Raw genomic sequence first — 27,680 nt, 5'->3', positions numbered from 1 at the left:
TTGCCAGGGAGTGGGATAGATTGTGTTGTTAAAATGTTTCAAACATATTCCACATTTCTCACCTTTTCTCCAAGATTTATTTGAAATTAGCCGATGCATATCGGTTTATAAAGTGCTCATGTCATGTGGCCTAAGTTGCTTCTCTGGGGCTTGTTTTCCTAGACCCGACTGCTTGTTTCTCTCACAAAACCTGGCAACACTAATCAGGAAGAAGAAAGAGCGACACACAGGCAGCAGCAGCAACGAGGAGGTTGTTTGTTATTGTTGCTGATGTTGATACAGTTTGCGTTTTACCACCATCACCATCGCCTCTTTTCAGTGGGATCCTCTTATTTGTATTGATAAATCAAGGGCTATTAACAGTGTCTTCTTCCACAACGGATGCATGGCAATGATGACAGCGGCAGTGAGGGCGATGGCAGCAGCGGGGGGGCCGCCGGCGTCTTTGTCCCGGTTCAGGGGCGCCCTGGTGGGCGCCGCGCTGGGCGACTGCGTCGGCGGGGAGTTCGAGGGAGCGGAGGAGGTGCCCATGGAGAGCGTGCTGCAGCATCTGAGCAGCCTGGAGGACGACACCAAGGGAGATGGTGAGGATGGGGAGGGGAGGGGATGGAGAGGGGAGGGTAGGGATGGAGAGGGGAGGGTAGGGGGGGAGAGAGAGGATGGGTTCAGTGCAGAATGTGTGTTCACACAGTGAGTGTGGGGGGAGATCCCATATGGAAGGTGATGGATTCAGTGCAGAATGTGTGTTCACGCAGAGGGAGATCCGATTGATATTGCATGACATGATTGACTATGTGGAACAGAAATCATCTGACTGCGGCACTTAGGCTAGCAACACTAGGGCTTTATGCTGTTCCCCTCCTACTCTTCTGCTGGGGTTCTTGTATATTCACGTGAATTGGAGGATGAAGTATGAACTCCTAGCCTTGGATCAAGACTATCATAATGTATTTGATCGAGTCTGACGATACACGAAAGCAAAAGTCAGACTCGATAAAATACATCTATGACTATGATAGTCTTGATCCCAGGCTAATGAACTCCCATGTTGCATTTAAGTGAGAACACTGCAGAATCTCCGATCACGCTGTTTCACCTGCGCGGACAACAGTTTCAGGCTACATTAATACTGTCTCAAAAATGTTGTTGTGCTAGTCTTCACATTCATATCTGTTCAGCTGAGCATCATCCAATGGTCCAACTCTTTGGTAGGCTGGTGGTTAGTAAGATGAGACATTATTACAGTGTTTATTTAACTCAAATGGATAAATGAACACTGGTTGTTTTTACTGTGTACTGTAATGTAATGTGTCTCTCTTCCTGTGTCAGGTATTCTTGAGTACAGTGACGACACGGCCATGACACGATGTGTGGTCCAGTCCCTGTTGGCCCGGGCTGGCTTTGATGAGCAAGATATGGCTCGCAGGTTATATACACTTGTACCCACCTACACTGACCACCGAGCAAACTTGTTTTGATTCTAGCAACTAACACTTGCAACTTTTATCATGGTTTATGTATAATGTTTCAGAGAAAAGTTTGTAGAAAACACACACACAGTTGCACATTGACTGAAACTGACATCTCTTGCCCCCGTAGGTTTGCTAAGGAATACAGTCTTTCTCCTGGCCGAGGTTATGGTTCTGGAGTGGTCCAGGTGTTGAAGAAGCTGTCCTCTCCACAGCTTAGTGATGTATACCAGCCAGCCAGGGATCAGTTCAACGGCAGAGGCTCCTTTGGAAACGGGGGGGCTATGAGGGCGGCCCCCTTCGCACTGGCTTTCCCTGACATTGCCGATGTCAAGAGGGTGAGTGTTGAATCTTATCCAGTGGGCTAAGATCGCTGAGCCTACGGTGTCCGGATAGCTCAGTTGGTAGAGCGCTCAGTCGGTAGAGCACTCTCCTTTCGAGGTCATGGGTTAGATCCCGGGCACCGGCAACTCAGCGTATGAGTAGCACGGCTTGGGTGCGACAAGTCGTGCGGTAAGTACTGGGAGCTGATGGTAGGTCTTGCACTCCACCTCAGTAATCCATCTCCCAGGGGTCTAGCACATTGTAAAACAGGCCTAGGTTGAATGCAAACTGTCTTATCCATATTGCCACATGAAGAGGGTCTAATTCTAGTGGCTTAGTGGGAGTAGTTTCAACTTAGAAGTGAGTTCTCTCTCACCCTTTCTCTCTCCCTTCCCTCTTCCAGTTTGCCTGTCAGGGAGCCATGCTAACCCACTCCTGTTCTTTGGGTTATAATGGAGCTGTACTGCAGGCGCTGGCCGTCCACCTCTCCCTGCAGGGGGCGCTAGATGTGCCCCAGAAATTTATCAGCCGGCTGATCAAAGAGATGGAAGAGATGGAGGATGATGAGTCCGCACGCAGTGACGCCAGAGTGTGAGTACTGATACCTAACATGCATCTAAAAAAACGTTTATACTCAACATCAAAGATGATGTCTCCGTCCGTACTCGTGCGTTCATTTCATCTGCCTTTCGGTTGGTTGTCTGAAAACATCGGTATAGACCCAATCTTTACCATTACTTCTGGGTAGATAACACCTGCGGGCAGTGTAGTCGCTCAATGAGTGTAGTGGGGATTTTGTTTAACAGTGGGAACACTACTTTAATGATGCCCCATGCAAGCACGCATACCATGCAACATCGCATGTAAAAAATGGTTTCAGAATATTCTGTGAATTTTTTTAGAATACGTAAAAGGAATATCTCCCAATATGATTACAAAAATACATATACCCGGTAGTATAATAATGCTGTAGCCTCCTTGTCTATAGTAAGTTGCTACTGCCCGATATCAACCACTGGAACTTTCCCCAGTTCTTTGGAACTTTCCCTGAAATTCAGGATTTTTTCTTCAGGAACTTACCTCCATTTTGGACCCTGGTGCTGGGAATAGACATTTCATTTCATATTTAACTTTTTAGTCTTCCAGAGCATTGAAAGTGTAGCTGGTTTTGAATGCAAGATATTTATGATGTACATTTATAGGCCAATGTTATACCAAGTGTAGTCAATACAGTCCAATATGTACAACTAGCTACTCCACATGTGATGTCATAAATCTTCATACCCAGACAGCTGCTTTTTTCAGCAGTTATGGAGAATGTTTTTCTTTGGAAGCACAAAATAAGAGAGAAACTATTTTTCGACTATTCATGATTTTCACATTCAATTTAATTACCAGGTATTCCCATGTGCACAATCCAGTGTAGTGGTTCTGTTTTGTGACACCATGCAGTGATTTGTCTACTTTTGAGGACACAGACATACGTGGATGATGCAACATACAGTTTGGCCTTTACTTGCTGTAAATGTTCAAACCCTGATCATAAGCAGTGGTTCCCTTTGATGTCACGAGTAACGACCTTGTGTCTTCACAGCCTGAAAGAAGCAGAAAAGCCATTCTGTGAGCGCCTACACAGAGTTAAAGACCTGATGGACAGGAGTAAGGTCAGCATAGAAGAGGTCATCTCTGAACTCGGTCAGTATTTGTCAGAAATCTCATATGTACAGTATATCTGATCTTCTCCCTGTCTTTCAATACCTCCCTCTCTCTTCTTTTCCTCCTTCATTTGTTCCCCCCTGTCATCCCTGCAGCCTCCCACCCATTTTTCCCATTTCCCATTTAAAACAAACCAGAAGTTTTTCTTTATTGGGCATAGCTTTATTAATCAACCTGTCATCCAACTGTTTTGTTTTTAGCCTCATTAGTGGTGGGGTTAAAATAATTAGTCCATTTGTCCAACTCGTTTTTCACAAATAACTTGCCTCAACAAGTAGTGGCTGGATTGCTAAGGAAGCTGTGAACCCCTAATCTACCGATTTAGATTACCCCATGGTCTTTCCTCCAGTGCCTCCATTACCCCATGGTCTTTCCTCCAGTGCAGGGTTTCTCAAAGTGGGTGCCGCAGAATACTTTGATCATATTTGACTTTGTAAAACGGAGTTGCACTGTACTTGGTGCGTTCTTTTTCAGTCTACACCAAATCTCTTCGCCAAAAATAGCAGATCTACAATCTCACAACGTGTCGCAACGCGTCACAATGTATAGATCGGCTATTTTTGGTGAATGTTTTCCCTCGGAATGGGGATGCTGGGGTTAAACGTCAAGTAGAAAGTTATTTTCACCTTACATAAATGTAAGGTGCTATAAAGTAACAATGTAATTCAGGGGTGCCGTGGATAAAAAAGTTGTTAACAGGGGTGCCCTGAGCCAAACATGTTTCAGAACCACTGCTCTAGTGCCTCCATTACCCCATGGTCTTTCCCCTAGTGCCTCCATTACCCCATGGTCTTTCCCCTAGTGCCTCCATTACCCCATGGTCTTTCCCCTAGTGCCACCATTAGACCACATTTTTTTTAATCCAGTGGGCTGATTGGCATGACAATTAAACCTGTGCATAACTGTAGTTCCCTTTTCCAGAAGGGGTAATAAACATTTCCTGTTCCGAATCAGTTTCCCGTAGCTTCATTTGATTGGCTCAGCAGCAGATTTGAATGGGAAACGCATTATGAAGTGTGTTGTGAGTTTCCCATTCAAATCGGCTGCTAAGCCAATCAAATGAAGCTATGGGAAACTGACCCAGAACAGGAAATGTGTATGCCCCCTTCTGGAAAAGTGAACTACAGTTATGCACATATAGGGTGCATCCACACATGAGATGCAAGTTGACGCTAGTTGTCGCAAGCCCTTGCTCCGGCCATTTCTGGTCGTTACACAAGGAAGAGCGGAACCCGGATATGCGCTTTAGACGCGCATCGGGCGGTCTTTCCGTTTTTTCCTATAACATGGGAGTGGATGGGACTTCCGATGACTTGCATCTTATGTGTGGATGCACCCATTGTCTCTTGCTGAGCACATTCATGGCCCCTGGAGGATTAACCATATTTATCGTTCGATTCTCGTCGCACTCACTGTATTTTCTGTCTCTTCTTCCAGGTAACGGTATCGCGGCGCTCCACTCTGTCCCCACTGCCATCTTCTGTGTGCTCCACTGTCTGCAGCCCCGAGATGGCCTTCCGGAGCGCTACGGAGGCCTAGAGAGGACAATGGCATACAGCCTGGCCCTTGGCGGGGACACAGACACCATAGCGTGCATGGCTGGGGCCATTGCTGGGGCCCACTATGGCATTGAGACCATTCCACTGACGTGGATCAAGTGCTGCGAGGGAACTGGAGATGCCCATGTGACTGCAGAGCGCCTTCACATGCTGTACCGCCAGTCACCACAGGGGGAAGTTAGTGGGACAGGGAAGCAGGGCTGTGGTGACGGATCAGACAACCAGTCAGACACTATGAGTTGCACAGAGAAGAAGAGAGATTCGGAGTGATCTTTTGAACTGGACTTGTACGGAGGGACACAGACAGAAAGACAAGATGCACTTCATATGCGCACACACACACACACACACACACACACACACACACACACACACACACACACACACACACACACACACACACACACACACACACACACACATTAAAGAGACACTTAAAGCCACATTGGTGTTTCAGGTTTTGTTTTAGCCTCTTCTGTTTTATGAAGCACTTTAGCAGATTGACATTTGGGGGGAAACTTACAATATCATCACCAGCTTAAAATCTGATCGTTAGCATTCCTATAAGTACTATAAGCCAACCCACAGGAACCAACTGTTGAACTGATAAGGGTACTAACAGTGCTAGCTAACAAACTATTTTTCATGCAACTGAACATCTGAGTAAAAAGAGAGAAACTACAAAGTAAATATAATACCCCACAATTCAAAATCTGTTGATGATTTGACTGATGATTTGACTGGCTTATTGGTTAACCTAATTGCTGAATTTCACTACAGACAGATGACCAAAAAACCTTGTGTGCATACATGCATGTGCATTACACACACACACACACTTACACACACACGTACGGAGACAAATGCAAACGCGTCATCTGTGGTCTTCCCTGTTTTGTGTCGAACAATCGTTTTGTCGTGACGGTTGCACTATACATTGATCATGACATGTTTTATCCTTTTTGATGGAGAAATAATTATTTAATAAACTTTTTGAAGTTGACATGTGTAAGGAAATATTTAATTTGAGCAAACATTCTGAAAATGTGGTTGGATGTGGTTTTGGTATCTGGTCCCCCTTTTAAAAGAGGACAGAATTTTATTATTTATGTGTTAAGAAACTGAAAATACTGTGAGAAAATAGGAGAGAGGGATCAACTAACTTTTAACAATGCGTTCACCTGTAAGTTTTCAGTGAAGTTAAAATGCATGATAGGGCCTTTGTTGCTATATCAACTGGGACACATTTTCTATCCTTTAAGAGTAACACAAACAGCACAATGTTAGCCTATCAAAAGATAAACATACGGTATATTGACATATCTAAGTACCTACGTAAGTGTGGGAGCTGTGCACAGTTCATTTATACGAAAGGTTTTCTCTAGGACTCCGGAAGAAAAGTAACACATGGGGCAGCATTTGTACTCAATCCACACCGTAGTGAGTTTGTCCATCTAAGCAGAATCTTGCAGATCCTCAGGCATGGCCTAGCATTCTTGAGTTCTCCACCCACAGACATCACATCAGGATCTGAAGGGATGCATACATAATATGATTTAGTGAGAATAATGTACAATACTAATGCGTCCATCTGATCAACACACTGGTTCCGAGCTTGTCGATCTGCTATTTTTTGCTATTTTTGAATTTGAATGCTGAAAAGTAACAGTTTTGGACATATGAGGTTTCCACCCGACAGAGACGATATTCACCTGGACAGCTTTGTACAAAGTTGTTTTGACTGCAAACTTAACACCATGTTTCCCCTTTGATTTTGGTTTACAAACCACAATCTCATGTGTCATCCACGGAGACAGCGTACATCTGAATGTATGCATGTATTTAAAAAGAGAAAAAATATATCTTAAAATAGAAATCCGAAACCTCATTTTGAAGTCTGACCTATGACCTATATGCCTATGCCTGTGCATGAGAAATGGCAAACTCTTGTAAGCCTGCATGGTGCTACAGTCTATTGGATACTTTGGAAAAGCAGCCCCACCAAGTGGTTACACAATGGTCCTGCTGCTGACCAAGGTTGGTGATTGGAAAAATCTGCCACACAGAAAAGTGGAAAGTCCTAGGGTTCCCAAAAAGGATGAAACATGCAGACGACTTGGCAATGCATTTCGGTATTATACTAAGATCCCCAGACCGAGCACAAGGTCCAGTGTGTGCCCTTTGTCATGTTTGGGTTGCTTCACATTGGGTGAAATTAAAGGAATCTAAAAGTTTAATAAAATCAGAGGCGAATGGAGAGGTAGAAGGGCAACAAACATGAATAAGTCGCCCAGAATAAGGACTCTGTCATGCTGTAACATAATGACAGATGACATAGTTGCAAATTCCTCAATAAAACCAGAACTGAGGTTAGGGGGTCTGTAGATTAAACTGGCAATTTATTCTTTAGAATAAAGCTCAGATTCTCAAAAGAGGAGAAGCACAAATAATGTTTGTGTATTATAGCAAGGCTACCTCCTCGGCCTGTCAACCTTGGTTGATACTCAGGTTGATAATTGATACTCAGAGGGAGAGGACTCAATGGCTGCGGGTACATGGACCATCATGTATTCATTCAGAATGAATTCATTCCGAATGAACTCATTCCGAATAGAGGAATCTGATCCACTCACCTGTTTACATGGGACCTGAATAAAAGTATTCCTCGTTTACATGACCAAAGCATTCATTCGGAATATAACTTTTGACATGCGCAAAGTGGTTCCCTCCTACGCCCGGGCATGGACCAGGGGCCACTACCCGGAGCAGAGCTTCCCCTGGTAGGCATGGGAGGAGGCAATAGCCCCCTTGTGCCTCCGCGGCGGAGGTCTGTCGGTCGTAGACAGGCCGGTAAGCAACGCACCGACTCCTGGCCAGGCAGCGTTGTATGCGGTACAAGCCTGTGTTCCTTTGTTATCGCCGTTTTAATGCAAAAGTAGTAGATCTACAAGTTCAGACCAGTTTCTTTTTTTGTATTGGTACCAGACACGTAGGCTAGCCTATACTATTTGTCACATTTCTCATGTAGGTACGATGACGTCATCGCGCATTCGCACATGGTCATTATAATAATAAATAATAATACATAAACACCGGACCGCTCATGGTCATTATAATAATAAATGGAGAGAGAGAGTCTATGAAACAAGGCACGCTCATTTATGGCAAAAGTGCAAAAGTATTGGCATCAAAATATACTTAAGTAGAAAGTATAAGCTACTCATTATACCGAGTGTCACGTTTTTTCTTGTATTATTATGAAAAAGCTTTGAAAACCCTCTTACTGCGCCGAGTAGCGCGCGGTGCGCACACGGGTGAATGCGGGGTCTGTCGCCCTAAAACACAATCGCCCCGGGTCAAAATCCAGCGACCATGGAGCGGCCGTGGATGGCCCGCTCAAAAGGTGCGTGGGGCGTGGTGTTTTGGGACGACCGTTCCGACTGCCCATGTAATGAATTGATTAAGTAAAACTCATCTGTTTTCGCTGCAGCTGCGCCCTAATAATGTTGTTTTCATTTATTTTTGTTCACGTATGCTATTAAAACAATGCAGCTATTGCAGTATTGGGCCTTAACATGTGATTAAAAATGTATACGTATTTGGCCCCTCATACATAAAATAAATGTAAAATCTGATTTAAAATTTAAACTTGCAGCTGATCAATGCGTTTCTGCGTTTACGTGTGGACAGGGATTTAAAAAAAAAATCTTTGTCATGTGGCCAGGGATTCTTTTTAAAAACTGAGGCCTAAAATACCTGTTTAGAAAAAAATCCATATAAGTGTAGCCTAGGCCAGCAATCCTCGGAGCGTCCGTTCTCCTGGACAAGTCTGGGCTTAACCATTACAGGCTTATTAAATGACGCTATAGAATAGAATCATTCATTTTATCCCGCAGGAGCGACCGTGGCCGAATTAGAGATTTTTGGACAATTCTGACAGCACTACTAAGCACGGACATGCGCAAAGTAATGCATGTATTCCAAACAGAGAGGAGTGTTAGGAAAAAAAATTAAAAAAAAGTGTTTACATGGTCAATTCCGATTGGTATATCCCGATTCAAACGGTCTATACCACCCCTCCTAACCCGAATGAAAATTCATTCGGGTCAGACTGGAATGGAATATTCTATTCCAATTGAGGTGTTTACATGAGCATTTCTATTCTGAATGAATTCATCCATTCATTCATTCCGAATAGAAGTGTATTCATTCCGAATGAAACTGTCCATGTACCCGCAGCCAATGAGAGGGCCAGAGGGCATATTCAAATGGATTTCAATGTAAAATTCTGGCAGATTAAGGACTTATTGACAAGGGATCTTACATTTTACTGATTCAGCAGAAGGGACTATATGGAGAGGTATTAATAGCAATACGATTGTTTCTGTGTGGATTGTGAGTAGGTTTAGGTGTAGCACACTGCCTTTTAGATATTCCAACAGGAATGAGTGGAATTGAGAGGGAAACATAATCTTCAGCACCAGCCGGAGTTGCCTTATCATAGAACCAGAGCGTTGAGTGTAGTATCCAAAGGTTGTAATCCATATTTTTATCAATGTGTTCCAATCACAGGAAAAGATTGAGGAACTCGCTGCTACTCGGCCAGTGCAAGGCCATGTCGGTAGCACCCTCAAATGGATTCTCCTCCTGGCCCTAGTTGTAGCCGTCATCTTTTACCACTAGGCTCTGCTAAAGGCCCAAAGACATGACCAACCTGGTGGTCAATGCAGCTGAAAAAGGCTGCCATGGGGTACGAGCAGCCTAAGATGACAGTGGAAAACCAGCTGTTGATAAATTCTCTGGAACGCAATGGACATCTATATGTCCAGTCTACTGAATGAGCTGAGAACAGAGCGACCTCAGATTATGGGAAATCACCAGAGGATCTTTCACAGCATCCAAAGACAGAAGGGGGAATAAACCATAATTATTTTTGTTGCAGTTGAAGTGCTAGGTTTAAATGTGTTTTTGGTGTTGTTGAGTACTTCAAATTGCATCACTCACAAAAACCCTAGCCAATCCCAATCAATCTTATAGTGTTTCAGATTCTACTCCAGGTGGCAAATGGCACTGGCAGTAGATTACCAAATAGATTGCTAAATAGCTGCAGTACGTCCCCCGGATAATCAGGTTCATGAACACAACCAAGGCATTCCCTCCATCCTCATTTCACCCTGTAGTGGTCCCGGGCAGACGCCAAATTTCTCTTCTGGGTCTCCAGCTGAAAAGGTGTGGGAACACACAATTCTGGGTGAGTAAAAAAGAAAGAAAAAAAAGACTACCCAAAATGCACTTAAGCTGTAATTTAAATAATGATTGTAATAAATGTTTGTATTATTTTATTTTAGTTATGACAGAATTGTTGCTGTCATTTGTTCATGTGTCCTTGCCTCACCCATCCTCTATGCTTTTTTAAAAGTGTAGGTTCAGTTTCATTCAAATGAATGAATTTGAAATGTAACACTGATGTCCTTATTTTGGGCACGAATACGTGTGTATTTCCGGTAGGAGACACAAATAATCTACTTTGTGTCTCCTACCGGATACATTAGCCGGTAGGAGACGGGAATCAAATTATTAGCTTAAGAATGCGACAAAAACAAAAAATAATCCATGGATTCAAGGCTTCATAGGGTGTGCTATTGATAGAAAATAAGTCATTTTTTGGGTGAACTCCTCCTTTAAGTAGTTAATGTACACAGCTGTAACCATGTCTACAGGTCACACAGGTCGGAAAAATACTAAATATTTGTCCAGTGGGTCGCAAACTATTAGTGCCAGTTGGTGGCACTGTGTCCCTGTCACTTGTGGCTTTACTTCCAAAAAGGACTACTCTTGCCCCAAGGTGGGGAGAGAGACTGCAACACATGCCATAAGGTCAAGTAAAAGAATCGGAGTGTCTAAATGTAGTTTACTTTGACCGGGTGGTAACTGGATTCAGTTCAGATTTCATGTGACATGACCATGACTATATTGAGCCAAAATGGGTGCAGGTTGTCATTTCCAATCTATACCAGTTGATTTCATTAATTAGATCCTCTCTCCCTCTCCTTGAAGTTGTCATGGTTAGTGAAATCACTGAAAAAAAAACATGCACCCACTCAGCTATCTATGCCATGGTAGGCTTACATAGTATTTCTGTTTTAGTAGTGGCAAGCTATACTTTCTATTTTTTTTGGGTTACTGCATTTCACTAAAGGATACAAGGGCACATACGTTCAAAGCATATTAGTGCCGAACAGTCATCATAACTGTATGGGATTTTAAAAAAAATATATATATATATAAGCATTGAGAAGCTGTCCTTGTATGAGAATGCCACCTAGAGTTCAACTGTAAACACCCACCCACACAAGTCAAGGATGAGATTAATCAAGGAAGGAATAAATTACTACTTTGTAAGGGACAAAAGTTTATTGTAACCCTACAAAATGACACAGGGCAAGAAAAAAGATACAAAACAAAAATAAAATTATAGAAATGAATAAGGAAAAGAATGTTTCTCATTCTTACACAAGTCTGAAATCTATCCAACATACACGGACCACAGTATAATTATTCATATTCATATTCTTAATATAACATTTTATTGTAATGCTGTGTATACATACAAAATATAGCAAACTAAATAAGGCAAATAAATAGAGGTACAATTTACAGGAAAATTTAACATTCCTCAACTTTTTTTGTAATTTTCTAAATCTTATTTCAAACATCAAGAATGGTGTACAAATGTTTTTCTTTTGTTTTTTAACTATACATCTTTCGGTGGAGGATTTATTCATTTTTTTTACCATAAAAATACTGACTCCTCACAATTATACAACCTTTAAAATCAGGTGCAACTTTTCTCAGGCAGTAAAAATCTTTTGTGTAACAGGTGTTTTCGATATTGCAAGCATTTTTTATATTAAACGATAACAGACCACAATTTGTGCACCCTTCTTTAGGCATGCGGGTTGATGCCAAGTGCAGTGACTTTAACAGAAACGTGGTTGTGTCGGCAAACATTCTCCTTTTCTTACACAGAAGCAAGTGACAGATGGAACATGAGTGGTCTTATGCTTACTGTACTTTATACTCTGTCGTATGACGGTGTCGCGCACCCAAAAAATAGCAGATCTACAATGGCAAAACATTGTAAGCTTTTGGAGCTGCTGTTTTCGGCATATGACACCATCACAACATACAGTATAAGTATACGTAAATCAGGCTTTACAACTCACTGCGCTCTCATAGCATCAGAGCACGCTTTCATCACTTAATTACAGGCGGTGTGTGTGCGAGATATATATATATATATATACATACATACATACATATACATACACACACACCACTGTATATATATATATATACTAAACTATATACTATATTATTTTTGTTAAATGAAATGTTAAATAGGTGGCCTCGCCTAGTCTCCAGCTCTTTAGTGAGAAGAAAATAAGTTTTCAGGTTGGGATACCAATTGTATCCAATCACGAGAGAACTCATACAGGATAAACAAGTGAAACTGGAAGTGATTAAGAAAAAAGATTGCACAATTTGAACTGGGAGAACTATAAAAATTGAATCTGATGAATGATCTTTGTGGTGCTCTCTCATGATTGGAGAAAATTGGTATCCTGATCCGACGTCCTGGAAAGATGGGGAGACCCCCGTTACTGAACACAAACTTTAACAAAAACATCTACACCCAAGTCTTTTCCCCATAGTTCTAGTCCAGTGGGTTTTAAAGTGGTTTCCAATGGAGGGGGAGTTTCAAATGGACCCTTACAGGTTTGCAACTCTGAGCGTTGGTTACATTTGTATACGCTCAGAGTTACGGGGGGGGGGTCCTTGAATTTAAAACCACTGAAGAACTACTGTATCTAGTCCACTCTGTTACCTACTGTACCCAACCTCACTTGCAACCTTTTCTTTCTGTCTCCATCTCATTGCGGTCTATCTCCACCATTCAATTCTCCTCTAAAGCTGCACGCTTCTCATCTCAGGGTAACTGAGCCCACACCATGGCATTGGGAATGGAAATGTCCCACATTAAAAGTGCATTGAACAGGCTACAATTTTTCATTCCTCTTGGTTTTCTATCATCGCACCCCAATCAGCCAGTCAATGGCCAAATAATCATATCCAAACAATGTGACAATACAAACATGTAATAATACTGACAAAAAATTAGCAATACCGCTTTGTAAATAGACTATACATACACTATGGATTAAAGCTCTGGATAAAAAGAAAACAAATAATAATGTTTTGAGAGACTGTCAAAGTCTGTTACTGAACTTCTTGTAGTAGCTCTATAGCCAAAGAAAACAGAGAATGGAAAATAGAACAGCTCAAATGTACATGAGGATGCTGAGTGAGGAAAGACAAATCATATTGTTTTCCCTCCTCGCTTGGGACCTAATTGATTTTTCCAGTTGGGGTGGGGGGAGGGGGGGGGCAGCATTCCAGAGGATCGGACAGTCTCAGTCCCTGTCTATTTGGTATAAAAAATTAACATCTGAAAATGTGGGGCATGCACAAATGCCAAGAACCTTTCTGCACTGTGCGTCTTGTGTGTGCTCTAAGTGGGGGTCTGGGGACCCGCAGGGGTCCTTGCAGAAATGTGTTCATATACTGTAGTATCACAATCAGTGTAACCACTTTAACCCTATGTTATACTCTGGCTTCTCAAACATAGACTATGGGGGGTACATTAGCCCAAAATAGCCTATCTACAAGCTTGTATATCAGCTATTTTTGGCGAAGAGATATGGTGAGTGAAAAAGAGCGTACCAAGTACAGTTGCATCGCAGGTCCGTTTTACAAAGTATAGAAGGTTTAAGTGGTTAGTGTGTAGATGTGGAGAAACCGAGAAAGCCACCAGCACTGGTAAAGTACTAAAGTAAACAACTAACAACAGGAATGGTACATGCGTGGAAACGGGGCAACAGGCACTTAAAAGTGTAAAGCAAAACGCAAAAGATCGAGCGCAAAATGGGCAAAGTGGAGGGAAAACAAAGACGCCAAATTGTGATCACAAGCCTAAAGATCTTCATTACATACTGGATATGAATGGATACTGCACATCTTTAATTTTCTGTTCATGTACTTGTTACCCCCCTGTGTGTGTGTGTGTGTGTTTAGAATATAATGCTGCATTTCAAGTGCTATGGCAAAATATCAATTTCTTGAGACCTATTTCTCTGCCCTAAAGTTTTATCGCCGAAATGGATGGAGAAAAGAATGGCAACTTCCACATAGGTGCTCAGGGTACACTGTAATTGTTAATGTATTTTTTTGTTAAGAGCGGCTATTGATTCATCTGCATGCTTGTAAAGCCCAACTGTTCTACTGTCCTGCTGTAAATTAAACAGATCTACTGGATATGACACTTCGTGCCAATTCATTAGGACACCGTTTCTCAACATAGGGTCCGGGGACTACCAGGGTTCCAACAGTGTCTTACAAGGTCTGTAAATATATATATATATATATATATATATATATATATATATATATATATATATATATATATATATATATATATATATATATATATATATATATATATATATATATATATATATATATATATATATATATATATATATATATATATATATATATATATATATATATATATATATATATATATATATATATAGTCATTTATACACTCTCGGAGTTACAGACCAGTGAGCGTCCATTTCCAATTTACCCTGAGCTATTCTATTTTGATGGAACTTCGGACAAGCCATAGCTCATCGTTCAGTTGTTTCTTGTAATAGGCTCTGTGCATTAACTGTAGTCCCAGCCCCAGGTCTCGAGAAGGTGGCGTACCCCTTTCCTGTTCCAGGTCATTTTTCCATAGCTCCATTTGATTGGCTTGGCAGCAGGTTTGAACCGGAAATTCATAGAGCTTCATAGTGTTTCCAGTTCAAATCTGCTGCTGAACCAATCACAAAGCTATGGGAAAATGAACCGGCACAGGAAAAAGATATGCCACCTTCTGGAAAACCTAGGACTACAGTAATTCAGTCTCTTTTGTCCGGAGCTACAGTGTATGTACACTGTAGCCACTGTAGGCCGTATGATACTACAAATTGAGGCCAGCGATACTAAATCTAACATACTAGCTCTCTGCGTTCCCCGGTTTGTTTCAGTATGCCTTTCCCCGACTCTCTTTCTTCATTGGAACGTTGTCCCTCTCTGTCCTTGTGTATTGGGTGTGCGTTTCTGAAAAGTAATGGCCTTTCCCATCTTTCCGACCACTCCCAGTGGGTGGGGCACTTTTGCATTTTCTAGTGATGCCATTCCGTCTGCACCATATACATACTTTGCCGTATAACGGTGGCCCGCACCGGAAACTTATGTTTTCGGCACGGGGACACTGTTTTACGACAAAGTATAAATAGGGCATGTCCATCAGAGGACATGAACACCGTCCCCAAGGCAATATCCAAGGACCTTCAGGTCAGTTCCACATGCATCGCAGCCGTTGTCTTTTCTACCGCTAAGAATTAAGAAATATAAAACACCATAGTACTTGCTAATAATTAAAAAAAAGGTTAACAAAAACAAACCGGTGTGGGCTGCGGTACATGGGCCTGTGTCCTGTTAGTCCTTTCAAGAGTTATCTTGGTACAGCTTTATTGACAGGAACAGCATCAGCCCCATATAAAAAAAAACATTATACAGTATATCGTCTCTGTCGGGTGGAAACCCCATATGTCCAAAATTGAAAACGTGTCGCTTCGCACCTCGTTTTTGCGGATCTGCTACTTTTGATACTTGTGTGACGCTTTAGTATGATTAAGTAGGGCATTCATTTACGAAAAAACACAAAAAGTTTGAATATGGAGATATGGAGATTTCTGCACTACAGCAACGATATCAACTATTTGGCCACATGGAGGTATGGTGGTGAGTGGGGGGGTGAAAGACAGTGAACATCCATTCTCTTCCCTAAAACCATCTGCATCCAAGCCTCTCCCAGGTATTGTACCCCCGTATTGTGCTGTACCCAACAGGAGCCTGCAGGATAGACGCCAGGGTCTGGTATTACAATCTCAAAAGAACGTAAAAGACAAGAAATGCACATGTTGCTGCATGAGCATAAATCTGGGTGCTGAGCGCTCACTCGAACCGTTATCTTTTGCGGGAGATCGGCCCGCTGGTTCCCAAGAAAGACATCGATGAAAACGTCTGAATGTTGACCCGATGGCCAGTTAATGCACTTGTGTTAGGTAAGGAAATGACATACTGTTTCTCATTATACTGTAGCCCCACAGAACAAGCGTCAATCAACGTGTGTGGGTGAAATATGAGCTGTTCAAATAAGAAAAGGGGGACTAAACTGTGTTATAATAAATTATATTTTGTCCCGTTTTTGTGTCTGTTAGCGTTAGCCTTTAATTACAGGGAGTTTAAGATTAGAAAATGATTATTTTCAAAGAACACTTTGGGTTGGATTTTGGAGGTTTGTTGAAATAGTGTAGTGCAAACAAGACATGGATGTGTGAAATGGACAAGCAATTTTTTTTTCTTATTTTTTTGCACAAAGCACAAAATAAAATGTAAAAGAATTCCACTTCAATGTCAATCTTTTTTTTGCAATGTGAACTTAAAACACCAACAAATGACGTAACTATTAGCGTGTACAAAGAACAAAAAATGCCATGAAAACATAAAAAAAAACTAAATCTTTGCAATTAGCTTGTCTGCATCTAAATATAAATATATAAACGCCTAATTGCATTATGTTTTTTTTTGTTTTATTAATACATAATATATATCTTCTCATCACTTTGGCACTGGATTATGCCAAAACAATCCTTCTTTTTTTTCCTTTTTCTTTTTACCACCGAAGAAATAAGAGATTATAAGTGAACCTTGACCCCTGTGGCACAGTCAACATTGAATTTTCTTCTCTTTGTTTTGGGTGGGGTGTAGGGTGGGGGTGTGCTGAGGGGCTGGTTTTCCTTGGGAATTGCCGTGTCCTCAACAAAGTGCCCTCCGGGAATACTGGGCTCTCCCTGGGAATGCTGTGTGCAGGACGAGGTACAAGTATACGTGGGAGGAGAGGTGAATCCCAATGTGAGCCCACTTTGAACCACTGAACCCCCCCCCCCCCCCTTAACCACGTGCCACCGCTAACTGTATCCTTCCTGAGTCCCTTCAATGCCAGACGTCCAACTTACAAAGAACTGTGGGGAGTTCACATTTGTGGACTCGTACTCCATTCTTTGCATTAACCACTTAAAACCCTATATGGTTGACCGGAGTCCCACAGGGCTCTATACTAGTGTATTTTCTGTTATTGTGGGGAAATCTTTTGCTGAAAATAGCCGATCGACAAGCTCACAACGCACTGTGAGCTTGTCGATCGGCTATTTTCAGCAAAGGCTTTCCCCACAATTCGGAGGCTGTGGGTTTAAGTGGTTAAAGGAAGTTTACGCTCTCAAATGGTCCATTCTGCCCCTTACGGGCTGTGCAGTCACTGTCTGCCAGGCCAGCGCTGTGCTGTGCTGGAGAAGAATGGGAGAGAACCCCAACAGCTGGAATCATCGCCCTCTGTTGGTCTGGAGGACACCCTCGAACCTGAACGTCAGAATGGACGTGCGGCTTGGACACTGGCTCAGAGGTTCCCCTCCTGCATTTCCACAGGAGTTTGAGAGAGACCACAAAATCAGCCAAACCTCTCTCTCTCTCTCTCTCTCTCATCCTCGCCTCTATGTACAGTGTGACTGGCTGACCCCCAATATCTTACGTGTTTCAGCACCGGATAGCTATGAAATAGGGCTGCCCCACCACAGTGGATGTTGCAGAGGTAACAGCCAAATTACGTGTGAAAGGAAAGTGATCTAAGAGAATGGGAGTGAGAGAACGAAAGAGCACAGAGTTGAAACTTGAAAAGGTGCCGAAAAACACGAGGGACCATTTGTCACAGTAGCCTGTCTGTCCGTCCGTCCCAAGTGGTCTTTGTCCCATTCAAGAGATCTGAGCACGTTACAGGAGTCCAGGAAATGAAGTTGTGATGGGGGAAAGAGCTTTGCGAGAGCAATGAAAGAATCAGTCTTACTTCCTTCAAACGGTACGGCTGTTATTACATGCCACCAACATGTCCAGTCCCACCATTAAACGCGTGTGTCCTCCTTCCATTGTCACTGACCAGTCTGGTCTCAGTTCGCGGGCCTGGCATCGAAAGTTAAACGTCAGCGTTTTTTTAAGAAATGTACACCACGGGAGGGTAAGCAGGGTGTCTGTCTCGTTTTTCAAGGCCTAGTAGTTGACCTTGGTGATGGGCCTCTCGCGCCCGCCGCCCTCCACCAGCTGGTTGACCGAGCGCTTGCGGCCGCGCTTGAACTTGTTCAGGTCCTTGTCAAAGACCTCGCCCGAGCGCAGCGCCGACACCAGGTCGTCGAACTCTCCGCCCACCTCGTCTGAGGCTCCGCCCTTCTTGGACCGCCGTTCGCGCTCCCTCTGTTCCTTGAGCTGGAGAGAGAAAGTTAGGACAGAAGGAGGGAAGGAAGGAAGGAAGGTAGGAAAAATAAATGAAGGAAAGGAAGGAAAGAAAGAAAGAAAAGGAGCACAATGATGAGAGTCGTAGAGACAGAAAGAGACAAAGAGAGAGGAAGAGAATTAATAATTCCATCTAGCTTTGCAACATAAACAGCAAAGCATGGATCAAGAACCAGACCACTGAATCACATATTAAACAGTTCCTATGAATTCTGCTGACAAGTCTACCAACTAATCAGCTGCTTATCAGCCCCATCACTATGTAAACAGGCTGTGGTTTTACTCACTCTGTAATAGTTGAAAAGCTTGTCTGTGTGTGTGTGTGTGTGTGTGTGTGTGTGTGTGTGTGTGTGTGTGTGTGTGTGTGTGTGTGTGTGTGTGTGTGTGTGTGTGTGTTTTGTGTGCGTGCGACAAAGAGAGAGGGAGAGAGAGAGAGAGAGAGAGAGAGAGAAAGTGTGTTTTGCATTCAAGTGCCTGCATGTAACACAGATTTGAGGATGTCTGGAGAACTGTTTTGTTCAGAGCACTGCCCAGCTCTCCCAGACTGTTGTTATATTGGTGGAATATTCTCAAGGCCCTTGTTTCATGTTTAGGTCTGTGCTGTATTAAGCGCCTTCGCACACTATTCACATAACTCCATCTCAGTCGGACCTGGTTCAACTCCGGTATAATTCTTAGTGTCTGTCTTTAGCGTGTCTGAACCGTCTCGATGTGTCTGGTGTACCATGTGGGTGAGAAACAACACAGAAGGATTCCCTGCAATACTTTTACACACAAGATTGTAATGATAATATAAAATAAATACATTCATTTATTATATTTTTTATGTTAAAACATGTCATGGTATTATTTCTTTGAAACCCCCCCAAAAAAAGAGTGTGTATTATGATGCCGATAAACTGGAACTTGGTTTCATTGATCCAATCATTGGCTTAGGAATGCGACAAAAACTAAAAAATATCCATGAATTCAAGTCTCCATGGGGTGACTAATCGATAGAAAAAAAGTGTCAAGTGGTCATATGGGTGGGCCGCGAACGCTTTTCAAGATTTTCAAGTGAGGCCCTAGCTCCAGAAAAGGTCGGGAACCGCTGCACTATGTACTGTATAGGACCAGGTGGGGTGCATGTCTCACCATGGTCTCCATGCGCGCCCTCCTCTCCTCCTCGTCCTTGCGTCGCTGCATGTTCTCCAGGTCCTGCCGGGCCTCCACGAACGACTGCAGGAAGGTGTCGAACATGCCGAAGAACTCGTCTGGCTGCATGCGGCCCTGGTCCTCTCCAAAGTGCGTCAGGGACGTGGAAAACTGGGAACAGCAGAAGAAAGTAGGAATCAGCTTCATTGACCACAAGTTTGTTACATCATACAGGTGTGTGAAATAAAAAAAAATGTAATCTTGTGAACTCTTCATTATTTGCAGTTTTAGAGAGGTAGAGTAGAGCAGTGGTTCACAAACTGGGGGTCACCAATTTATTTTGGGGAGTCCCCAGATGGTTATCTTAATGTGCAACATTGGTTTCTCACTCAACAGTAAACAAACCATAATAAATAATAAACCGACATAATCTGCACATTTCTAAAGTTACAATTTAATGACTTTTAAGACCTTTTTAATACCAAATTGGCCAAACTGTCAAATATTGTGAAAATAGCCAATCTACAAGCTCACAACGCCATGCATTGCAAGCCTTATCTTATGTCATTTTAAGATTTTTTTGGCTATTCAAAAATAGCAGATCTACAAGCTTATAGCGAGGTTGTAGATCTGCTATTTTTGAAAAATCTTACAAATTGGTGCAAATCTTTGAAAATATATATTGTTTAAAGATTTTTTTTTTACTCAAATCTTTGCTTCTAGGGGTCCTTGGAACAAAATATCTAAAAGATATTTGTAAAATCCCCAGAAGCAAAGATTTGAGTTACAAATGTTCGCTTAAAAATAAATAAATCATGATTTCATTGACTGTCCCTACACAGGTTGTCCCTGCCAAAATAACACATTGAGCTTGAGAACTGAGAACTGATGTTGATTTCACAATGGCTACTGGCTATTGAGTTATAGAATTAAAGGGTTATACTTATTTTTTTTTTAAATACGACAAAACAACTAAGTCAAGACCAAACCACCCAATTCATTGATTGACTAATCGGCTACGAAGGGACAGCCCTGGTATATCGTCTCTGTCGGGTGGAAACCTCATATGTCCTTGATGAGTGGAATGTTACAGGAAGTCTAGCAATCAGGGAAGATCATACAAGGGCCATAGAAATGAAACATACAGCAATACAGTCAACAAGCTGGATATTTCTTTTTAAGACAGGGAAGACTTAAAAACATTTAGATTTAATAACATTTTTACGAATTATGACGTGGTTAAATCTGTTAAAATATTAGAAATTATAATCTGTAGTATTTTTTTCATTTTCGTTTTTCATTTTACAATTAAACACACCTGCCTTCCGTACAAAATGATCCCTAATGAATGGATTCACTTTTCTAGTTTCTTAAGAAGGTTTAGTTAAGCAGGCTCTTCTCAATCACAATTATGGACCTGTGTGGCCAAAATGATAGCTCCCCTGAATCAAATGATGCAAGCTTACTATACTGATCGGAGAGGCAAGCGCGCCTCTTCCGGCTGGGTGCTTAGCCAAACAAATGTAGGCCAAATCTCAAGACATCCATGGGAATGGCAATGCTCCATTTTTATTTAATTCCCCCTCCCCATTTTCATTTATTAATGGCCACATCAGGCTCACACGTTTTCAGCAAAACGCTTCATCAGGAGCATCGTGTGCTGAGTAGAAGCATTCCAGAGGAATGCGTCAGCGCGAATGCTGCAAAGCTGTCTGATTAGGGAAGGATTTGGGCAGCTGTTTAGGGGAAGGTGCCATGGGAGACCACGCTGTCCAGCCGTGATACATTAACTAACCGTAGCTGATCCTGAAACGGCGTGTTAAACGGGGATGGATTCATGAGGCCTGCATTAACGGTAAATCCCACAATAATCTGTTGACACTGCCCTCGTTCTGTGATCACGCTCCCATAAAAAATAAGAACATTGAATTTAGATAGATGGATAGATAGTTCTCAAACCTTTTCATGTCAAGGACCCCCAAAATGAACTGTATTTGGCCGCGGACCCCCATCTTAAAATATTTAGTTCCAGGGACCCCCCAGAAGCAAAGATTTGAGTTACAAATGTTCGCTTAAAAAAATATTTATATTCAAAGATTTGCACACATTTTCACAATTTTTCAAAAATAGTAGATCTACAAGCTCGTAGCGCGGCACTCGGTGCCGTGCTATGAGCTTGTAGATCTGCTATTTAAAAAAAAAATGAATAGCCAAAGTATGATGAAAATGATTGTGACACGACGCCATATTAAAACATCTTGCTGGGGACGCCCTGGAACCCCCCCCCCCCCCCCCAGGACCCCTGGGGGTCCTCGGACCCCACTTTGAGAACCAATGCTACGTCGGCCCTCCCATGTTCATCCGTGTACAGTACACACATTTTTTTAATGTGTGCATACAGTAGTACGTGTGTGCTCATTCGTGTTTGCCCCACCCACCTCAGCTTTCTCTCGTGCTATAGTGTTCACTCATTTAGCCATGAGGAAAAAAAATATTTGACCAGACGCATAATTACAGGAGAGAGAGGCAAGGGGACGATAGCGGAGGTTTCCATGGTGACCGGCCCATAATGACAGGCCCGGGTGCACATCCTTATACAAGCGGAACCACAGCTCTTTCATATATCGACCCAGGAGGAGAAGAACAGACCCTCCACATGCACTACTGTGTGATATCGTTGCTGTCGGGCCGAAACCTCCCATCTCCATATTCATAACTTTTTGTGTTTTTTCGTAAATTAACGCCCCTTCTTGATCAGTGGTGGAAGAAGTACTCACATTTTTTACTTAAGTAAAAGTATCAATACTGCAATGTAGACGTACTCTGTTACAATTAAAAGTCAAAATTTGCTTGAGTAGAAGTACAAAAGTATTGGTATAAAAATGTACTTAAAGTACCAAAAGTATAAAGCACTCATTGTGCAGAATGTCCCATTTCACAAGTTTTCAAATGTTTTAAATGAATAAACATCTTGAGAAAATAAGTATATAGGGCTGAAGTGGGCAATGTATGTTTTTTAATAATACAAACAAAATCTACAAAGTAACTAGTAACTAAAGTGTTCAAATAATTGTAGTGGAGTAAAAGTACAATATTTGCCTCTGAGATGTAGTGGAGTATAAGTAAAAGTATTGAAATGTGGAAATACTCAGCTCTTGTTTGAGCTCAACACCAAGAACACAAATGAGCTTATGAAAAGAAAAAGAAGGGGGAAAAAAACACAACAACCCTAGAATCAAATCCGATGAGTTGGGCTTTTCCCATGGATTCCTCCATGCTTGCTCTCCGCTCCTCTCCCAGAATTCGATGCCGTCTCATTCGTGATCATCACATGCTATTTTCTTTCAAAACGTTGCGGCTGCTGTTCAAGCTGGAGGTTTTGAGCTCTGACATAGCGTGGCATGCACTGGACATCCAGGGTTCCTTCAGATTTGTTCTAATTTCTGTGTTCCTATTAACCCGTTCAATCCGGGAACGCATCTCTGTTATTTTAGATTTATTTTGGCTATTCAAAAATAGCAGATATACAAGCTCATAGCGCGGCACCGAGTGCTGCACTATGAGCCTGAAGATCTGCTATTTTTTTTAAAACCTTTGAATGTATATATATATTTTTAAAGCGAACATTTTTTACTCAAATCTTTGCTTCTGGGGATTCTACAAATGTCTTCTAAATCCTAACAGGTTTCTGAAAAACTTATGTTGCCATATCAGTGGTGCTCAAACTTTTTCATGTCAAGGACCCCCAAAATTATATGTATTTGGCCGCCGACCCCCAACTCAAAATATGTTGTTCCAGGGACCCCCCAGAAGCACAGATCGGAGTTAAAAATGTTCGCTTAAAAAATATTTTGTGGCCTACAAGTGGCTCAGTCAGCAATGACCTGTGTATGCGATAGTGTATTTAGCACTGAGGGCGGCAGAGGAATATCATTTGAAAATGGTCAGGTGTGTGTGTGTGTGTGTGTGTGTGTGTGTGTGTGTGTGTGTGTGTGCGTGCGTGTGTTGGGGGGGCTCGACAATGAGTGTAGCTCAGGGGACTATGGCTTCTAAAACCTGGCCCCGGCCGTCAGGTACAGGTTCACACTTGAAGAGGGCAAAAAGATGAACATGAAATCAAGAAGAAAATTTAAAGTGGGCATGCTGTTTTCGTGCTGCGGATGCCTGTCAATCTTACGTGTTCTGATTTGATGCAGGCTATAATTTGTTGCTGTCGGGCAGAAAACTCTTATCTCCATATTCTACACCCTACTTGATCATACTACAGCGTCAAACGAAAGCATCAAAAGTAGCAGATCCACAAGCTTGAAACGCGTCACAAAGCGACTCGTTTTGAGCTTGTCGATCTGCTATTTTTGCCCCGGGGGACTCCGGTCAACTAAATGTAGGGTTTAAGTGATTAAACAAACAGGAAAAGGGTGACTAATGGCATAAATAATAATAATAATAATACATTTTATTTGTAATGCACTTTTCATTCACAAGGAATCTCAAAGTGCCACATGGTAAAACATCATCAATCATATAAAGTTAAAAGCAAGATTTAAAAACAGACTAAACAACAATTCAACACGAAAATGCCCTCTGAAACAAAAACGTTTTCAGGCCTATTTTAAAAGAGTCCAGGGTCTGTGGTGCTCTCAGGTTAATAGGAAGGCTGTTCCACAGGCGCGGCGCTGCCGAGCAGAAGGCCCGGTCACCCATAGTACGCAGGTTTGTACCAGGGACATCGAGGAGGAATCTGCTTGTAGATCTGAGGGTGCGGGTGGAATTTTGTGGGGGCCTAATTAATTTCTGTAGGTAGGGAGGGGCATGTCCATTTATGCAGTTGTGGGTGATCAGCAGGACCTTGTAGTCGATCCTAGCTGAAACGGGGAGCCAGTGCAGTGAAAATAGGATCGGTGTTATGTGATCGTGCTTACGCACTCGCATAATGGTAGAGAATTAAATGGCAGGCTGAGCAATGACAGGTTCATGTCTGGTTAAAAGTGTTGGGTGTGTTGGGAAAGTTTCATTCTGCTTTTCCACCAACACATAGCGATGTAGATTCTGCGACATGCATTGGGAAACGACAATGAGCCAGTTGTTCTGCCTTGAATAACTTAGGCTGAATATCGTTGCTGTCTGGCAGAAACCTCCTATCTCCATATTCTAACTTTTTGTGTTTTCTCGTTAATTAACAAAACCATCAAAAGTAGCAGATCCACAAGCTCGAAACTCTTTTTTTTTTAGCTTGTCGATCTGCTAATTTCACTAGTTTTGAATTTGAATCCTGAAAAGCAACAGTTTTGGACTTATGAGGTTTCCACCCGACAGAGATGATATTATATCTAGGAGGGAGAGAGGCTGACGTTTGACCCAGTGGAACAATCTTGTTTTGATCTTTTCATCACATGCTATAATAACATGGGACAACTGGACCCTTTGATTGGGGCCACCGGTTCAGAGATCAGATGTTGCTTGTTTCTCTGCCCATGTTTTGTTCTTGCTGTGAGACTGAATCTCTGGTATTGTCTCGGAGAGACTGTGTGTAGGCGTGTCAAGTGTAAACCCCAGCAATCTCTCAGGATAAAGAAATTCCCTTTCCCTGCTGCGCAAAACCCCAATGAACCGCATGACCTCGGACAACTGTAATCCTTTGTAATGCTTGTAGTAATGTCTGTGTAATGATGAGCAATGGGCGCACACGCACACGCACACACACACACACACAGCTATGGAGCTTTAAGGCAGTGGCTCTCAAATGAAGTATTTGGCCGCGGACCGCCATCTGAACTTTTTTTGTGCTGTAGGGGCCGCCATAGAAGTTTTGTGTTTCAAAAATATTCAAAATCTTTCACGTTCTTTCAAGACGCTTTGTGAGCTTTTAGACAGGCTAATTTCTAATAGTTGATGTATATAGGGCATATAGCAGTGGTCTACCATTTTGTGGTGCCACAGATAGAAACCCCATTCATTTTTCCCATAGAGATTTCCAAAAATATTTATATAAATTATTTTAAGCCTGGAACCAAGCCATCCAAAAAAAATCTTAATTGGGTGCGTAATGAATTGAAAATAAGCCATTTTTTATATATATTTGGTTGACCAGGGCTCTGTACTCGGCCCTTCCTTTTTTTCCCTCTACACCAAAAATCTCTTCGCCGAAGATAGCCGATCTGATATTATTGTTGAACGTTCACCTTTTATGTCCAGAATAGGGTTGCTAGGTTGCATAATATGTGGTTATAGAATACGCCAAAACTGTGCACACGCATGGCCGTATTTGTACTCTGTTGGAGCGTAACAGTGTTACAGAACATCAACAGGCGAGTGAGTAAATGTGTCAACCTCCGGCTCTCCCTCATACCAAAAACAACACACACACACACACACACACACACACACACAAGTCTCTGTCCAGTGGAAACCTCTTATGTCCAAAACTGTTACTTTTCAGGATTCAAATTCAAAAGCAGCAAAGGTAGCAGATCATCTCGCCGCCGCAAGTCACTTCTCGCCGCGCTTCAAGCTTGTGGATCTGCTACCGTTGATGCTTTGTGTGACGCTGTAGTATGATCAGGTAGTATAACGTATTCTCCGAAAAAACACAAACAGTTAGAATATGGAGATAAGAGGTTTCGACGATATAGCCACATGTGCACGCAAGCACGACCACTCACACACTCCACCTCCCTGTTTTGGACAGAGAGTGTGAGAGTTTGGACCACTGAACACAGGTCCTTTTGTTTTGCAGCGGTAACTGGCGCTACAGCTCTCCAGCTCATTTACCCTGACAACCCAAATGAGACGTTTTCACTCCTTTTTTGTTGTTTTTTTTAAAGCGAGCTCTTAAAAACAAATAAACGTAACTAAGGCCAGCGAGAAGAGAAACACAATACACATGGCTCTGACTGCAATGGCTGCCAGGGCCATTATTTTAATTACTTTCTCTTTGACTGTAACAAAAATCATTGACGATGTTGTTGGGTCCTCGCGGCATGGACTGTTTCGATTGATCTACACAGTAAAGTCCTCCTGAGCAAAGTTAACCACTTAAAACTTATATCGACCCTACTTGATCATTCTACAGCGTCACACAAAAGTATCAAACGTAGCATATCTGCAAGCTCGAAACGTGACGCAAAGCGACGCGTTTTGAATTTGAATTTGAATCCAGAAAAGTAACAGTTTTGGACATAATGAGGTTCCCACCCGACAGACACGCTATGTATAATGTAACCACATGTAACCACATGTGCACGCAAGCATGACCAGCCATTTTTTTAAACCGGTAGTCACCAACCTTGGGGTCAAATTGGACAGTGATTTTAAGCTTGACAAACAGATTAACTCCAGCTCTTATCAGCTGAGGCTTTGATTTTTAACGTCTTCTCCATCGTTAGCCAAGCCTGCCTGTCACGCCTACAGTTAGTTTGTCATATTTAAAAAAAAAAAACGTTTTTAACACAAATCTTTGCTTCTGGGGTCCCTGGAACAAAACATTTTCAGATCGGGGGTCTGCAGCCAAATACATTCTACCCACTGGCTTACATACATTCTAAATACACAGCAGAACACAGGTCTGCCTGGTTCAAAAGGCCATTATTTCCAGAGTTGTGTAGAGATGGAAAGTGTGGTGGGAGGAAAGACCTTCAACATGTATTTTTAAAGAAAGCAAAAAAAAAAAAAAGGGGATGGGGGGGGGGTTAAAGATGTGTGTGTGAAAAAAAAAACACACTGGGCCAAGACGAGGAGGGAAAACGAGAAGACATTTCAATGGCGGGATTCCCCGAGCTGGTGAAGTCATCACACTCAACTTAGGGGAGAGATGCACAAAGACTCCTCTCTTCTCTTCATACACAGTAAAATCTTCAGTGTTAATAAAGCTGCAATCTGGAACTTTTTTTGTGTGAATAAAACGTCATTTTGACCAATCTGTATGGTCCCAACAACATTTCCCTACTTCCACCTGTATAAGTCAGTG

At 42.2% G+C, this 27,680-nt stretch overlaps 2 protein-coding genes across 2 annotated transcripts in view; one reads left to right on the top strand and one right to left on the bottom strand.

Annotated features, from left to right (window-relative positions):
• The first annotated feature begins 216 nt into the window (after positions 1 to 216).
• LOC308074020 (ADP-ribosylhydrolase ARH3-like) lies at positions 217 to 5,737 on the top strand. The gene is made up of 6 exons (XM_080413357.1): positions 217 to 584; positions 1,330 to 1,426; positions 1,600 to 1,807; positions 2,197 to 2,384; positions 3,388 to 3,488; positions 4,947 to 5,737. Exons 1-6 carry the CDS (start codon positions 386 to 388, stop codon positions 5,336 to 5,338), a joined length of 1,185 nt encoding a protein of 394 aa, XP_080269483.1. The 5' UTR covers positions 217 to 385; the 3' UTR covers positions 5,339 to 5,737.
• An 8,986-nt stretch (positions 5,738 to 14,723) lies between these two features.
• daam2 (dishevelled associated activator of morphogenesis 2) overlaps positions 14,724 to 27,680 on the bottom strand; it is a 145,684-nt gene continuing 132,727 nt past the window's right edge. Inside the window, exons 25-26 of the mRNA XM_080413281.1 lie at positions 19,715 to 19,885; positions 14,724 to 18,553 (exon numbers count right to left, since the gene is read on the bottom strand). Of these exons, the coding sequence (XP_080269407.1) occupies positions 18,341 to 18,553; positions 19,715 to 19,885 (384 nt within the window). The 3' untranslated portion in view covers positions 14,724 to 18,340. The remainder of the gene's footprint in view (positions 18,554 to 19,714; positions 19,886 to 27,680) is intronic.

The sequence above is a fragment of the Gymnoscopelus braueri genome, assembly GCF_963280865.1.
Source record: "Gymnoscopelus braueri genome assembly, chromosome: 19".
NCBI lineage: Eukaryota > Metazoa > Chordata > Actinopteri > Myctophiformes > Myctophidae > Gymnoscopelus > Gymnoscopelus braueri.
Note: the sequence above shows the minus strand (reverse complement) of the source record. Positions and strands in the feature narration are given on the sequence as shown.

Bases quoted from the DNA above. Each gene is read 5' to 3' on its own strand.
- LOC308074020 (XM_080413357.1), top strand. From the start codon at position 386: ATGGCAATGATGACAGCGGCAGTGAGGGCGATGGCAGCAGCGGGGGGG. The intron at 1,808-2,196 runs GTGAGTGTTGAA...TCCCTCTTCCAG, and splicing joins ACATTGCCGATGTCAAGAGG to TTTGCCTGTCAGGGAGCCAT. The intron at 2,385-3,387 runs GTGAGTACTGAT...GTGTCTTCACAG, and splicing joins GCACGCAGTGACGCCAGAGT to CCTGAAAGAAGCAGAAAAGC.